Source organism: Cynoglossus semilaevis, chromosome 10, assembly GCF_000523025.1.
Source record: "Cynoglossus semilaevis isolate Cse_v1.0 chromosome 10, Cse_v1.0, whole genome shotgun sequence".
NCBI classification, from domain to species: Eukaryota; Metazoa; Chordata; class Actinopteri; order Pleuronectiformes; family Cynoglossidae; genus Cynoglossus; species Cynoglossus semilaevis.
This window is the reverse complement of record NC_024316.1, coordinates 3,858,823-3,874,019: the sequence shown is the minus strand read 5'-3', so window position 1 is coordinate 3,874,019 and position 15,197 is coordinate 3,858,823. Positions and strand designations below refer to the sequence as shown.

The 15,197-nt window shown below is 40.6% G+C and overlaps 2 protein-coding genes and 1 non-coding gene across 3 annotated transcripts in view; 1 reads left to right on the top strand and 2 right to left on the bottom strand.

Annotated features, from left to right (window-relative positions):
• Positions 1-576, bottom strand: part of LOC103384640 (keratin, type I cytoskeletal 18-like) — a 4,203-nt gene extending 3,627 nt beyond the window's left edge. Inside the window, exon 1 of the mRNA XM_008318225.3 lies at positions 96-576. Within this exon, the coding sequence (XP_008316447.1) occupies positions 96-494 (399 nt within the window). The 5' untranslated portion in view covers positions 495-576. The remainder of the gene's footprint in view (positions 1-95) is intronic.
• Positions 577-2,234: 1,658 nt separating this feature from the next.
• On the bottom strand, positions 2,235-8,847 carry krt18a.1 (keratin 18a, tandem duplicate 1). Its single transcript, XM_008318226.2, has 7 exons — positions 8,321-8,847; positions 6,216-6,298; positions 5,756-5,912; positions 4,038-4,202; positions 3,696-3,821; positions 2,998-3,218; positions 2,235-2,841 (listed from the first exon to the last, which is right to left on the bottom strand). The coding sequence occupies exons 1-7, from the start codon at positions 8,756-8,758 to the stop codon at positions 2,727-2,729; spliced, it is 1,305 nt and encodes a 434-aa protein (XP_008316448.1). The 5' UTR covers positions 8,759-8,847; the 3' UTR covers positions 2,235-2,726.
• Positions 8,848-12,580: 3,733 nt separating this feature from the next.
• Positions 12,581-12,667, top strand: trnay-gua (transfer RNA tyrosine (anticodon GUA)). The gene is given in 2 exon segments: positions 12,581-12,617; positions 12,632-12,667. It is a non-coding gene; the product is annotated as a tRNA-Tyr (tRNA).
• Positions 12,668-15,197: the final 2,530 nt, after the last annotated feature.

Genomic DNA, 15,197 nt, shown 5'->3' with positions numbered 1-15,197 from the left:
TGCCCTGTGTGGGTGTGGCCCGGTGTCCCGTGTGCCCCGAGTGTGATACCCCCCCCCGCCGCCCCCACAGACGGTGACCTTATTCGTGGACTCACCTTGGCCCTCAGGTCTGCGATAATGGCATTGTACTTGCTGAAGTCCTTGCCCTCCAGGGGTCCTTTCTTCTCGATGGCCTCCCTGATCTTGATCTCCAGTTTGCTGTTGGCCTTCTCCAGGCTCCTCACTGTCTCCAAGTAGCTGGCCAGTCGGTCGTTCAGGTGTTGCATGGTCTGCTTCTCATTGCCAATGGCCAGGTTTCCGGGGGTCTTGAAAGAAGAATGTTGGCTGAAGCCTCCGCCGATGCCACTGCCGACCCTGTGGCCGAAGGTGGAGGTGGAGATCCTGGTGCCATGGCCTCCTGCTCCTCCGCTCACACTGTGGGCATAGTGTCCCTGCATGGGCGTCATGTGGAAGATCCCAGAACTGGAACTCTGGCGTCTCATCAGAGGCTCCATTATGCGAACAACCAAGGTGAGGAAGAAGCCAAGAGGAGTTGAGACAGGTGAGAGTGGAAGAGTGACGGCCAACAGTTCCAGGATCTTATATATCCCTCGGATAAGGAACAGCTCCCTCTGCCACTCCCCTGCTATCTATATGACATTTTTACCTTTAGCCTACAACCTCAGACTTTGTCCCTGCCCCACCCATTGTCGAAGGTTCAACAAAAGGTGTGCACTGACACTTCCATATAGATTATGTGCAGTAAAGAATGGTGATTTCCGATTCCAGGGATGTAAGCCGTTGTCCATTGTGTAACATTTTGGCAGGTTTATGGTAAAAAATAGCTTTAGTGGTTCTGAGGGAGTTCTATCTGAAGGCTTTTCATTCAGAGCTAGGAATTTTTATGATGACAGTTCTGGGCGTGGGCTTTAAAATGGCTTTCTTCTTTTATTATCGCATATAGAGAAGAATATCTCACAAAACCTCAAAGATCTCACGATGACTCTCGAACAATTCCGCTACTGTGCTTCACTCTAGATGCTGTCCTTCGGTTTATATGAGCTTTCCTTTCTTCTCCAACCACAGAAAACAATGTCACTGCCAAACTGATTTTTATTTTGAAAGTGAAAGTGAACTACTTGTCATTGTGAAACAGCACACCTCACAACGAAATATGACCTCTGCTTTTAACCCAATCACCAAAGTGAGCAGGGGACGGCGCCATGCTCAGTGGACCTGACTCGAACCTGAAACCTTCCGGACCCAAGTTCGCTTCTTTAACGACCAAGTCACCAGTTCACACGTCTTCTTAATGAGTATGTGGTTTTTTGGTGTAGAAAAGTTTTCAGTTTTGGGGTACCTCTAATTTACCCTTTGGTTAACTTGGGCTATTTTGGATACGTTTGGCTAACCTATGTATATTTGAGTTGAGTATTAGTTCTTTTCTGGCTAATTCATAGCCATTTTACGTCACATTTTAGGGAAATATTTGTTATATCTAAGTTAACTAAGTATTTTCTGTTATAACATTTGTCCAATATATTTATGTATTTTTTTAGACTTCCAGGCTCTCATTGGGAAGTCTTAAATGTCATGCTGGATCTTAGATATTTTCAAAATTTGTACTCATCTTAACAAAACAAAGAGGAAAAAAAATAGTATATGAACAAACGGTTGAGTAAATCCCTCCTGCCTTATGTCAACAGTCTAGTGTAGCTGTGGTCTTATCTGGTGGAGGAGCAGGACTAATAAAACATTGTTGACTAGGGTGAAAAGGTGAGGACATTATGACAATATTTATTACTATCGCTCTTAGTAGTAGAGGATGACACATTTTACAGCCATCAACTTTCATCTTTTTTTTAGGGCTTTCATGAGTTTAAACGTGGCATAAAATTATATATTTTGAATATTTAGTAATTCTTGTGTCAAGTTTTAGTGATCGATGACTATTTTTTAATTTTAATTTTTATTAATTTTATTGAACCTCTAGTTTAAGTAAAAACATCTTCCGGAAAACTAGGATATTGCTTATATATATATATATATATATATAGATGTAATTACAGTATGATGTTAATTTTATTATTATATTATTTTATTTATATAACTTATTATTTATTATTATTTATTATAAGTTATTATTTTTAGTATAATCACACCCAATTTCACATGTAAATTTAAAGATTTCAATAATATTTGCTCTGTTTCAGTCCAGTTTCATGGTTAAATAAACCGCCGTGGTCACACATGGGGAAAACGATGAAACAGACCTTTATTGACATGCTTGAAGATCACAGCCAGCAGGAGAGACTTAAACTGGTCAGAAAAGAAAACCACAGGTGACAGAAACAATTTGATAACAACAAAAAGAAAAAACTACTTTGCTTGTAACTGGACTCTTTTCTTCTTCTTCTTCTTCTCTCTGTTTTTTTTTTAAAGTATACTCTGTTTTAGTAAAAGTACTTGTCTGTGGTGCAGCTGACATCTCTCTAATCCTGAGTCCTAACGTCTATCCGTCAATGAATGAAGACATAAATAACATGATGATGAAATAAATAAAGATGATGTTTTAGTTTCTTTCTGATCCAGTTGCTGTTCTGTTAAGGAGCTGCCTAAAACGAAAGTAGGCTAATGTTTTTTAGTGACAATTGACTACAAAAAAGGGGGGTTTGGCCAATCAGATGTGAGTATTGTTAAATGATGATAAATTTGGAGAGTTGTGATGTAGCTGTGTCTGCTCGTCTTTACAGAGTCTTGGTCTCTGTGCTGGAAGACACCACCTTCCCGTCCACCATGGTCTGTGTGACCGTCATCACTTTAGTCTTGACGGACTTCTGGTCCTCCAGAGCATCCATGAGCCTAAAACCGCAAAATGACATTACTTGTCAAAGTCTTGTAACAGTCTTTAGGCTAACTTTTAGCTAACTCCAGGCTAACTTTATAGCTATCTTTTGGTTTACCTTTGGCTTTTTAGCATTGGCTAAACCGCATTTGGCAATCTATTATTGTACTCACTTGAAGTCTCCGCCGTCCAGCAGCCTCCTGTAGGTGGCGATCTCAGCCTCAAGCTTCATCTTCATGTTGAGCAGCTGCTCATAATCCTGTGTCTGCTGCTGGATGTTGTTACGCAGCTGCGTAAGCTCCGCCTCCAGGCTCATAATGATGTTGTTTAGCGACTCCATCTCCATGTTGTAACGCATCTCTGTGTCCCTCAGTGTGCCCTCCAGAGATGCTTTCTGTCAGAAAACAAATCAGAACAGGTTTTTGTAATAGAAGGAACAATATTTATATTAGGTACAAAATATAAAGCAAATTAGCATTAGCAACTTGAAGGTTGTCATAACTCATTCAGTCATAACAGTTCTTTTCGTTTATTGAACTGTTTAGGTTTCTCATTTATTTTTGTGATGATTTCAATTTTATTTAGATGGTTTTTTTCTAATTTTGCTTTGAGCTCCTGCTACTTTCTGATCCTGGTCAGTTCAATGCATGTTTCCATTTCAGAGCCGGAGCGGGTTAAATTTTTACAGTAATCCAGCAGAGACTGGTCACTGGAGTGTGAAGCCTGTGTCAACACTGTTAATAAGGGAGAGTTGAAATGAGAGTGCTGAGTCAGGACCATGGCAGACTGTATTAGGACACGCCAACTGATGTGTGTGTGTGTGTGTGTGTGTGTGTTCAGCCGAACAGAACGCTGCTGTGTTTTTTCTCACCAGGCTCTTCTGGGACTCCAGCTCTATCTCCAAGGTCTGGATCTGTCTTCGTAGCTCGTTCACCTCGGTCTGAGCGCCCTTCAGAGCCTCTGTGTTCATGGTCACCTGGGTCTGCACTTCCGTCATCTGAAAAATTATTACTACGGTTTAAAATCAGGACAGGTATCAAAAAACCTGAATCACTAAAAATTGTAAAATCTTATCTTTCCGTCCGTCCGTCCGTCCATCTATCTATCTATCTATCTATCTATCCATCCATCCATCCATCCATCCATCCATCTATCTATCTATCTATCCAGGTAAAGAAAATCGCTTCATCTTTGTGTCAGAAATGATGAATACCTGTGCTTCATGCCATGTTTTCAGCTCCTCCTGGTTCTGAAGTGCCATCTTCTCGTATTTGGCCCTAATTTCTGCCATGATCTGTGCCAGGTCCTGTCCTTTTGGAGCGTCAACGTCCACATGGACTCCAGACTGAGCAATCTGGTTACGGAGTTCCATTACGTCCTGAAAAAAGGGACAGAAAAACAAAGGAAGTTTAGTTTTGTGGAAAAATTCAAAACATTTTTAGCCATCAGACTAAACAAAACTATGTTTGCGCATCATCACAACTTCTCCTGAACCTGAAAACACAAAAAGCTACGTCCTAAAGTCGTAGCTCATCATCTGGGTTGCATTAGCCAAGCTTTTCTTTCAGCACCAGAACTGTGACCTCGCTGTGACTTCATGTCCTCTTCCAAGTGAAATGACATGATGATGTTCAGGTAAATAGACAGGGCGTGGTTTGGGTGGCGGTGGCGGTGGCGGTGGGGCGAGGATACTTAATTTAACGCAACCCTACAGTAAACAAACAAGCTGCATTTTTTTCTACTTCATGAGAGTAAATGACAGTAATTTAACACATATGGTTTTCTCTGCGGCCAGTTGTGGACAGGAAGTTTTTACAAGAAGGCGTTACACTGTATTTGCTCACGCACACACTCGAGCAAACACGTAGGTTAGATCTCTTAACAAACCTCTGTTTTTTTAAATGCCTAAATGTCAGAAAATGTGTTTTCTGCTATTGTGGCATTAGTGTGTATAGAAAACTCTTTGTACAAATAGTAGATACGCTTGGAAGGTTTACTGGGATGTGCTCATGATCAAACCAAAAAAAAAACAAAACAAATATTAGCCTAAGATACATTCAGGCTCGGACCGGTTTTGACATTTTGTTCCACTAAGTTTAAACAATTTTTTGTGTTTTATCTTATGATCAACCAGCGCGAAGATGTTTGAAAAAAACTGACGTCACCTTGGAAACCACTTCTCTGGCTTGGTACCACTTCGATAACACTGTGATGACAGTTGTGGGGATATGTGGTGCTAAAACATAATATTACACTGTCAATCAAGCGGTACCAAACCACACCTTCAAAGGAGGATTATGGTCTTTAATTACAGTCTAACTCTGACCAAATTAAATTAGGGAGGGTTTTAGTGAACTTTACATTGGCTTATTTAAGCTCTCACAGTCATACTGGGGTTTTTTTAGACCTAAATAGTTCCAGACAATGTCAGAAAGTGTCATGCTGTAGGTCAAATGTCTTCGGTCACTGCTAGCAAAGCAAAAAATTGGCAATGAAGTTAGGCAACAATGTTGACTCTAGAACAAATGTCAAATGTCTTCGGTCACTACTAGCAAAGCAAAAAGCTAAAATTGGCAACAAAGTTAGGCAACAATGTTGACTCTAGAATGGTACCTTAGAACTTACTAAAATTTTGCATGCTAGGTCTACACTTTCATTATCATATTGTCGGGATAAGGATTATATAGCTTATATAGCTAACAAGCTAACAGTTATGTAATCTAGCCAGAGGCTAAAACACAGGAAATGTCAATGATTGGTTATGTAGACCTGCGCATTAGCTCATAGCTAACACTCAAATTTTTTTTGCCATGGATATACAGGACAACCGGATGTCCCTAATGTACCCGTTAAAAGAATCAAATATTCCTTAGGACTCATAGTTATGAAATCCAAATTGGGAAATTTTCTATAGCTTCTAAAGTTTCTCACATTTCCATGGTTCTTCTTAAGATGGATCAGCTCCTCCTTGAGGGCTTCAATCTCACTCTCCAGATTCATGCGGCTCATGTTGGTGTCATCAATGACCTTCCTCAGACCCACAATGTCAGCCTCCACCGACTGGCGGATAGCCAGCTCCGACTCGTACCTGAACGGAGTGGAGGGGAGATCAGATGCTGAGGAACAGTTCCTGGCAGCTCAATGTCATCGTTAATCAATGTCCAGAATGTTTAAAGGATCACAGTTGAGATAACAGGCTCTCCACACACAAAGCCATCTGTGTTTGCTTTGACATTCATAATACAACAATAGGAAAACCCCAGCATTGATGATGAGGATGTGGTGAGGATTCATGAGCGTCAAGTTAATGACTGAATGTCTGAATTCTCACAATGATTGGTTCAAATTTCAAAATTTCAGTTTTCACCGCGGGGGCTAAGTTCTTTCTTACTTGACTCTGAAGTCATCGGCTGCCAGGCGAGCATTGTCGATGTTGAGAACCAGACGGGCATTGTCGGTAGTGGCATCAAACACCTGGAGTGGGAACAAAAGATGGACCACATTTAGAATGCAAATGAAGTGAAGAACAGCTGAGCAAACACTAGCCAACGGCTGGAAAGGCTAATGTTTTTTTAGTGAACGCAGCAATCAAACAACTTTATCAACATTATCCAACAAGGGGGAAATTCACAACGTTATTCTTCGCAACCCACACACGCTGCCACAGGACGCACCATTAAGTATTGGTTGTTCTGGGGTTCGAACTGATTACCTTTTGGAATGTAAGCCAGGCGTGGTAAGCCTTTATATATGTGACTCAAGTGGTTTTATGTTTGTGTTAGCTTATAGCAATATAATTAGTCCGGCTGTCACAAGCAGTGTTTGCATTTGATGTATCCAAAATTAGCACGAGGAAATGTCTTCAGGCCAAGTAAGAAAGTTAGCAAAGACCGTATGCTTAATTTTAAGCTGTTGGTTGTGTAATTTGACAAGTTGTGCACAATGCTGTTTGTTCATTGTTGGCTGATAGTTAGCTTTAGCTCTAACCTTAGGCGTGTTGTCACTAGTGGTGTTTGCACAAGTAAATATACCAGGACGTTTAATAACACCTGTAGCATGTAGCTTTTTGATGTGAGAACAAACAACATCTTTGCATTCGAGTCTTTAAATGTTTAAAACTCCAGTGAACCAAATAGCTCCCATATCATCTCTAGCTACTGTTATGCTAAATAAAATATAGCTGTTTGCTGTGTTATTGTTAATGTTTAACAAGTTTGCTAATCTTTTAGCACTTTTGCTACAATTGTACAAACATTAAGAACAGTTAAAGAAAATAATTTGGAAATCCCAAATTAGGTCTGTTTGAGCAGTTGCCGACTGGTTTAAACCAGCAGACAGCTGCAGTGTTTGTCGAAAGTGGAGTAGATAACAGCCAAACGATCCGGACAGGGGAAACGTTGCAGCGACAAACTCTTAGAACCAATCAGCAGCTGCCAGGCAGCCAAAGGCCTTGCTGGTACCATGGAAACCTGATCTGTGCCATCATCAACATGAAGGCTGCAGGTGATTTGCATGAGGAAGTTCGGCATACATGGCTGTTGGATAAGTGTGCGTGCGTGTGTTGACGTACTCGTGTGTGTGTGTGGATTTGCATGGTCACATGGCAGTTTGTTCTCTTAGAGTCACGCCACTTTACTGAATTAAAATGGATTTGCATGCTCACATGGCAGTTTGTTCTCTTAGACTGAGAGTCACGCCACTTTACTGAATTAAAACAGGTTTTGTTTTCATGTAAAAATGGTTTTAATGCCTGGTAAAACAGTACCATTTTGGCATTCCTACAGTTCTTTGTGCAGTGAGAATATAATTTGTACCAATAGTCTTGTAAAAATGACACTTTTACTTTCTGGAACAGCAAATGAAGCAAAACCTGACTTTTTTTTAAAAATTTTTGCCCACTTTCGTTACTTATAGAGGGTTTAGGACATTGTAAACATTGTAAAAAAAAAAGTTTTTGTAGTTTGTAGATGGAAACTTCAGTGGCGTCAGTGTAGCGGCATCAGCAACTGCAGCAGTGGTGAACTTTCCGTGACACTTGTTAAGTAAATGACACATTGTGTTGACAAAAATATTTACAAAGTCATAACGTATGGCGCTGTAAAATCCCCCGGACCCTCGTTATTTGTCTGAAAGTTTTTTCCTGTCTCCATCTGGCCCGTGACGTTCCGACATTCCTACTCCTCCATATTGCTTCCGGTCGTCTCAACCCCCTCACCCCCCGCCCAATCCTCTTTCTTCAAATATGATGGTTCTGTCTACCAAGACCTGGTATCTTCTCATGTAGTAACATTAATGGGTGAGGAGAGGTTCTGAGGGGTAAGAAAGTTAACAAGAACTGAGAGTCTATTGAAGTTTCACCTACATCATCTCATAATTTACCTTAGATCTGGTCACCACCTTCTTGATTTTAAACATTCTTCACCTACAAAAGCACCCACTGTCACCTCAGCCCCTTTGCCCCCACCCTGCCTCTGTTTCCCCCTGTTGTCTCCTCACCTTCCTTCTCAGGTCATCCAGGATGGCCTGGTACTTGCTGTAGTCCCTGAAGTCTGGTCCACTCTTCTCCAGTGCCTCCTTGATCTTCAGCTCCAGCTTGTTGTTGGCCTGCTCCAGGTTTCTCACCGTCTCCAGGTAGTTGGCCAGGCGGTCGTTGAGGTTTTGCAAGGCGAACTTCTCGTTGCCCATGATGTCGGCGCTGTTGCCACTCACCTGGACGCTGCTGGAGAAGCCTCCTGAGACTCCAGAAGCAAGGGGCATCCCTGCTCCGAGCCCAGCACGGGCGGAGGAGACACTGATGCGGCTGCCCCCAGATATGCCATGGATGGTGTTGGCTCTGTAGACAGGACCAGAGGTACGAGTGAAGGAACCTCCTCCAACAGGCCTGCTGCTGCCGGAGGAGGAGGTGCGCATGGAGTAGGTCTGCTGAATGGACATGGTTTGAGTAGAGAGTGAGAGAGAGCGAGCGAGCAGAGGTACAGGCTGGGATTTGAAGCTCACAGACACAAGGCAGGAGGAGAGAGAGTTTGGTTTACTATATAAACCTTGTAGGGCCCTCAGGTTCCACCCCCAACCACTCCCACCCACCCCGGAGTCACCTCCCTCTTTTCCACTGGCTTAAACCAAAAGTATGGCTCACAGCGAGCCTTTGTGCTCCACAGCCTCCAAAGTTGGTCAATTCTGAGGGCTCAGCAGTATTCAGAGGTCTGGGAGGGTTTTTTTTACAGATAAAACTGTAACGTTCAAGAATATACAGCTGTCCTTAAAGACGGAAAAAAAAACAATTTATTTTTTATTAGCAGGGTTTTTAATAGTTTTGTTTTATGAGAAAATAAAACAATAAATGACACTGCAGGGTGCAGACAGATTAAATACTGAGTATGAAAGAATTTAGAAAAAAAAAGACTTTTAACCATATTATTGACTACTTGGGTCCAGATTTTTCTTTTTTATAGTTTGTGTTTTATTGTCAATTTAAGTAAAGTTTAGGAACTGTTTACATATACATCTGTATTTCAGGCTTTTCTTAGTTCTTTTTCTTTAACTAACTAACTAACTAACTAACTAACTAACTAACTAATAGTCAATTTGCATCAAAAACATTAACAGATTGTAACAACTATATTGAATTATACCTTTAAAATCACCCAAATTTATTAGGTTGGCTAATTTATTGTATTTGTATATATTAAAGTCATCAGCATATGGATGTATTTTGTATATTTCACATCACTGCCAAGTGCCAGTTCCATTTTACATTATTCTTGTGTTCTTTCTATGAATATTTCATAGCATTACATTTAAAAAATGACAAGAGAAATCTGAAATTGCCTGCTTGTGGGTCAATAAAATCAAGACAGATTTTGTTTTAGTTGGGATTCTTCCAAAGAAAGTTCAAGAAACTCTAGCTGGAGTCCTTGAAGACCGTTGGTGTGTGAAACTTCAACAACACCAACAACATGACGTGTCAACAACATCATCATTTTTCACTTTGACACATCAGATGTTCTTGCTTCACACACACCACACCCTTGAACATTTAAGGGAGGATCTGGAAAGGAATGTATGTCAGACATGTCTTTGGGTTAATGGACAGTTTCATCATCGCCTTAAGTCAAGGTGTCAAAAGGTGTCTCATCAAAAGTTATTTTTTGGGAGGCAATAATTGCACAATAACTAACCCAGTGTTGTGACAATAAATTAGAAGGTCAATGTGTAATGTGGTTCCTTTAGCTCCATAATGACAGAACAGTGTGTGTCCGTATCATGACCACGCCCTGTTAATGTATCTAGAACAGAGGGCAGTTACCTTTGAAAGTCAGAAATTTAGGGATTAAGAAAGAGTACATTTCAGAGAAATTAGAGCCTTTAACAACAGTATAATGATATGATTATCATTTATTGTTACACCATTAGAGATTATTAAAAAAGGTTATTCAAAAAATGAAAAACAAAATAGTGAGAAATAAGGTGACCATGTAAGACAAAAGAGCTCAGGTAGACAACCGATCCAAGGTAGGCAACAGATCCAAGGTAGGTAACAGACACAAGGTAGGCAACAGATCTAAGGTAAGCAACAGATCTAAGGTAAGCAACAGATCTAAGGTAGGCAGCAGATCTAAGGTAGGCAACAGATCCAAGGTAGGTAACAGACACAAGGTAGGCAACAGATCTAAGGTAGGCTACAGATCAACAATAGGTATCAGACCTAAGGTAGGCAACAGATCCTAGGGAGGCAACAGATCTAAGGTAGACAACAGATCCAAAGTAGGCAACAGATCAAAGGTAGGCAACAGATCTAAGGTAGGCAACAGATCTAAGGTAGGCAGTGGATCTCAAGTAGGCAACAGATCAAAGGTACGCAACAGATCAACAATAGGTATCAGACCTAAGGTAGGAACAGATCTAAGGTAGGTTACAGATTATTCAGTTAAACCAATAAATGTTTAACAGAATGTAGTTGGAAGTAGAAGAGAAAGTGTTTCAATAATAGGAATACTATTAATGGATAACAAAAAATAGGTGAACTTTGCGCAGGGCAAAAAAATTCCTCTTCCAGTGCCCTCAATGTTCGTGTGTAAACAATCAAAACTGGTCATCTATTGGCCACATGATAATTGTATAAAAAGTTTACCATTGGTGGTCCATTACTCATTGGTGCATGGGTTCCATACTGATCAGTTGTGGCATGTAACCAGTGGCTGACATCTGGTATCCAGAATATCATCCAGAAACTCAAATCGAATGACTCATATCAACCCTACATTGGACAGATGTTTTTTATGACAAAGACCAACATGATATCGGTAGAACCCTGACTAAAGGCCGTAATTATGGTTTAGTAACTGTCACCAGCGGCTAAACTACGCTTAGTTAACTGTTAATTATCTAGTCTACTTCCAGATCCAGAGATAGACTCAGATCAACTTAGTGATAGAGACCAATCAGGCTCTCATGTCGAGGCAGATACGTTATCTTTCCAACACTGCCGGATGTGTGTCCGACCATCCGCCTCCCGTAGAGGATGTGACCAAACAAAGGAACGATCCCACAGTCTCCCTCTGACTTCTGTTTGAACAATACCTCCTCTAAAACGTGTAAACATGTTCCACCCCCTGCAGCTTTTTAACAAATTCCAACAAAACATACCGTATCACCTCTGAAAAGATATGGTTATGAAGAAGAAGAAAAACAAAACATCAGCCTTTATTTTTGCCGGTTGTCATTATAAATTTCAATTTCTAAAGAATAAACCTCAAAAACAAACAAACAAAAAAACAAAACAAAAAAACAACAACCCTGATTTACCCACATCCCCCTCCATCACCAGCATCTTGTTCAGACACTGACTAACAGATAAACGATTTATCATGTTGTCTAGAGTTATGTTGTGTCTCAAACTCTGTCCCTTGTGTTTGTTTTTTCAGGAAGGAACAGCAGGATACTGAAGCATGAAAGGATCCTGATGAATTCAAAACAACTGCTGCTGCTGTCACTGAGCAGGAAGAAACTAAATAAATCCCAATCAAGAAATGCTAATGAAATTGTTTCACTCATCTTAGTGTTAATGTTGCTGATTTATAAATGTTTTTATTTTTTATAGGCTAATATTATTTTATTTTTGCTGCTGTTGCACTCACCATCTTACTCAGTTGAGCTCTCTCCTTGAACAGCTAACTTCTGGGTTAGCTTCTAGCTATATTTCATTGTAAACATGTAGCAGCTTTCGCTTAAGTTTCAGCCTGCAGTTTGAACTGCTCATTTTTTAGACGCAATTCTAGTTGTTAGTTAATAAGTAGCTACTGTTAACGTATTACCAGTTTCCTGTCTAACAGCCATGGTAGGAGCTTTTTTTAGTCAATCAAAAACACAGACTAAACAAGCACACAGTCTTTTCAAGGTTGGCTGGGTTTAGAGGGGTTTTTTTTTTTGCTTGTTGAGCAGCAGCAGCAGCAGCAGCAGCAGCAGCAGCAGTGCCAGCACTGACTCTGTCCGGGCCTGTTGGCCGCTAAACCCAGTACAGAAAACACAGATTAGGATACCGGCATGACAGAAAAGTCAGACAGATAATGGGATTTAAGTATCAGGCGAGATAGACGGAGGATATATTATGGAGATTACAGAGATGGACCATTGCTCATGCCTTTCCATGTAAAGCAATGAAAGGCATTCCGAGTTTAGTGCTTTTCAAAAATCAGTTCATGTTATGGAAAAAACATATTTAGAACATCATATCTTGATTGATAACCTTTGCCACCGCCTTCGATAGCTCAGTTGGTAGAGCGGAGGACTGTAGGTTGTATAACTGTGATCCTTAGGTCGCTGGTTCAAATCCGGCTCGAAGGAATGGTCTTTTTAAACTTTGAACCCCCAACCCTCCTCGCACCGTCCTTACTACACACATACTGTATATATATTATATTCTACACTCACTGTACTGTAAGTCTCATTATATTTTACTACTTTATTCTAAGCTATTGACAAAGCGCATAGGGCAAAGTAATATTGACAAATACATGCAGGATTAGTATAAATTCCTAGGGTCAGCCATCCAGAGTAATGGATTGCGCAAAAATGTTGGCAAACAAAGGGGTAAAAAAGAATGCAGGCAGGTTGAAATGGAAAAAGACCAGTATGGAAGGTTGATAAGACAACCTGGGTTCAGAGACACGGGCTGTTTCTGAAATCACTCACTCATAGCACACTATATGGTGAACTCATCGGTTAAATGAGAAACGGTTTCAGACAGTACTTCGGCGCTTGATTACTTCAATACTATCGCACAATGAAAACGGATGGACAGACACTGCTCCTCTCACGATGCGTTATATTGCTTTGATAGTGTACATCGGATGTAGGATGTAGAAGTCTCAGACAACTGGCAAACCATACAATTGATTAAAAAAATCGTGTTGTATTTTCACCAGTGGGAAAGAAGCTAAAAAAAAAAAATAGAATCCCGGAAATAACTGAGAGAAATAGAATGTTGGTAGTTTAAATGTAACTTGTTGCTAAAATAAGTCAAAGCAGCAGTTAATTTCTAAAAACGCAATTAACTGCACGCTAACAGTAAACAAAGCAGATTCGACTACTAAAATTACAGCTTGACACTGCGACCACTTCTTGCACCTGTGTAAATGAGGCTGTGGTTGGTGTGCGGCCGTGTCAAAGGCGTTGGCAGTGTTTTGGTAATTACTCAAAAATGTCTCAGGGAGGTGAGACAAGTTATGCACTGGAACACTGCGCAAATTACAGTTAGCCAGGAAATGGTTCGAGAAAATGAAGAGAGCTTTGAGAGGGTTACATGTTTTGTAGTCACTGGTGCAAAAAGAATCCTGGCCGTTCCTGATACAACCCCGCCTAACGTTTGAAAGTGCCATTCAAAGGAAAGACGTTATCTTCACAGCATTTCTGGGAATGATGAGTCCACGTCTGTTGCTTTTGGCACATACCTGTACAGATGGAATCAAACCCCTGACTTTCTTTTGTGTTGGTTTAAGAAAAGTTCATGTTGAGGTAAAATACGGTTAAATGATGCAGCATTTAGTTCAGCTTTAATTTCACACACCTTGTTATTAATTAATAGGAAGCCAGACAGCGGTCTGACTGGGGTGGACTATGTACTGTATGTGGTTAGCTTAGCACAGCGGTTCCCAACCTGTTTTTGGCTTGTGAGCCCATTTTGAAATCGCTCATTTCTGGCGACCGTAGAGACATTTTAGTTTTTTCTAGAATTCATTTTCGATCATGTTTGTCAGAGCGTTGCAGTCATGTGATCGCAGCCGTCAATCAAGATGCCCCGCCTCACATGTTTTTTATGCTGCATTTTATTTGAACTGGATTTATATTTATATAGAGTAGAAAATTGGTATATGGTGTTTATATTCATAATTTTTTAATAATAATATTAATTGGTTGAAAGTTTTTTTTAATCAATATTTCAAGTGACCCCATTTGAATTCCAAGTGATCCCACATCACACCGCAACCCCAGGGTCGATAAACAATGGTTTACCATCATGGTGACAGGACCACATAGGAAGAAATACGCTCAAAAATATATTTCAGTAATGGATATTTTCATATTTAATTTATTAAAATCCAGCAACAGCAGCATCTACCAAGCCAGATTCATTTCATCCTTTGTAACCTGAATCTACTACTTTGAAGCTAATTGCTTGCAATGTGTTGCATGCATGTGGCCGATATTAACCATTATCGCACTTACTACACAGTATGAGAATTTCGGGATTGCCATTTGGTCTGCTGCGTCCCATTGACTTTGCAACATTCCGTGCAGGACAAAAATGACTCACAGCTAAACTTGGGTTGACTCAGCTTAACTCACCGTTATCAGCTCCACATAATGATGTCAATGACCAGAAAATGATTATGAGTCTGGGAAGGCCCACCTTAAGTCTGACACACATAAGCATGCACTGACGAGCACAGNACCAGCAGAAACAGGGTTGGTGTGAATGCGTGTGCGTCAGTGTGTGATATTTGTGCCGTCAGTGTGACATTCACCTGTCACAGATCTCACTCACTTGTTTAGAAAAGCAGTGCCAATACAACCACGGAGGAGGCCAAAATTAAAGACGGGTTCCAAGCTGAGGGTCAGCAGACCTGGCACAGACGTCATTCTAAAGTCAAGTTTAGCTGCTTTTCTAACTCAACTGGAAGCGCTCTTACCAACCCATGCTAGCTTTGATTTTAGCTTTGTTTTATCTTTACCCTTCCAGAATGTGTTGCTGTGTTTGAGACATTTTTGTAATGTGATTGCAGAAGCTAATGTGATTACATAGCTGTGTTTGAGATATTCTTGTAATGTGATTGCAGAAGCTAATGTGTAGCCATCAGTTAGCTTTCACCTTTTG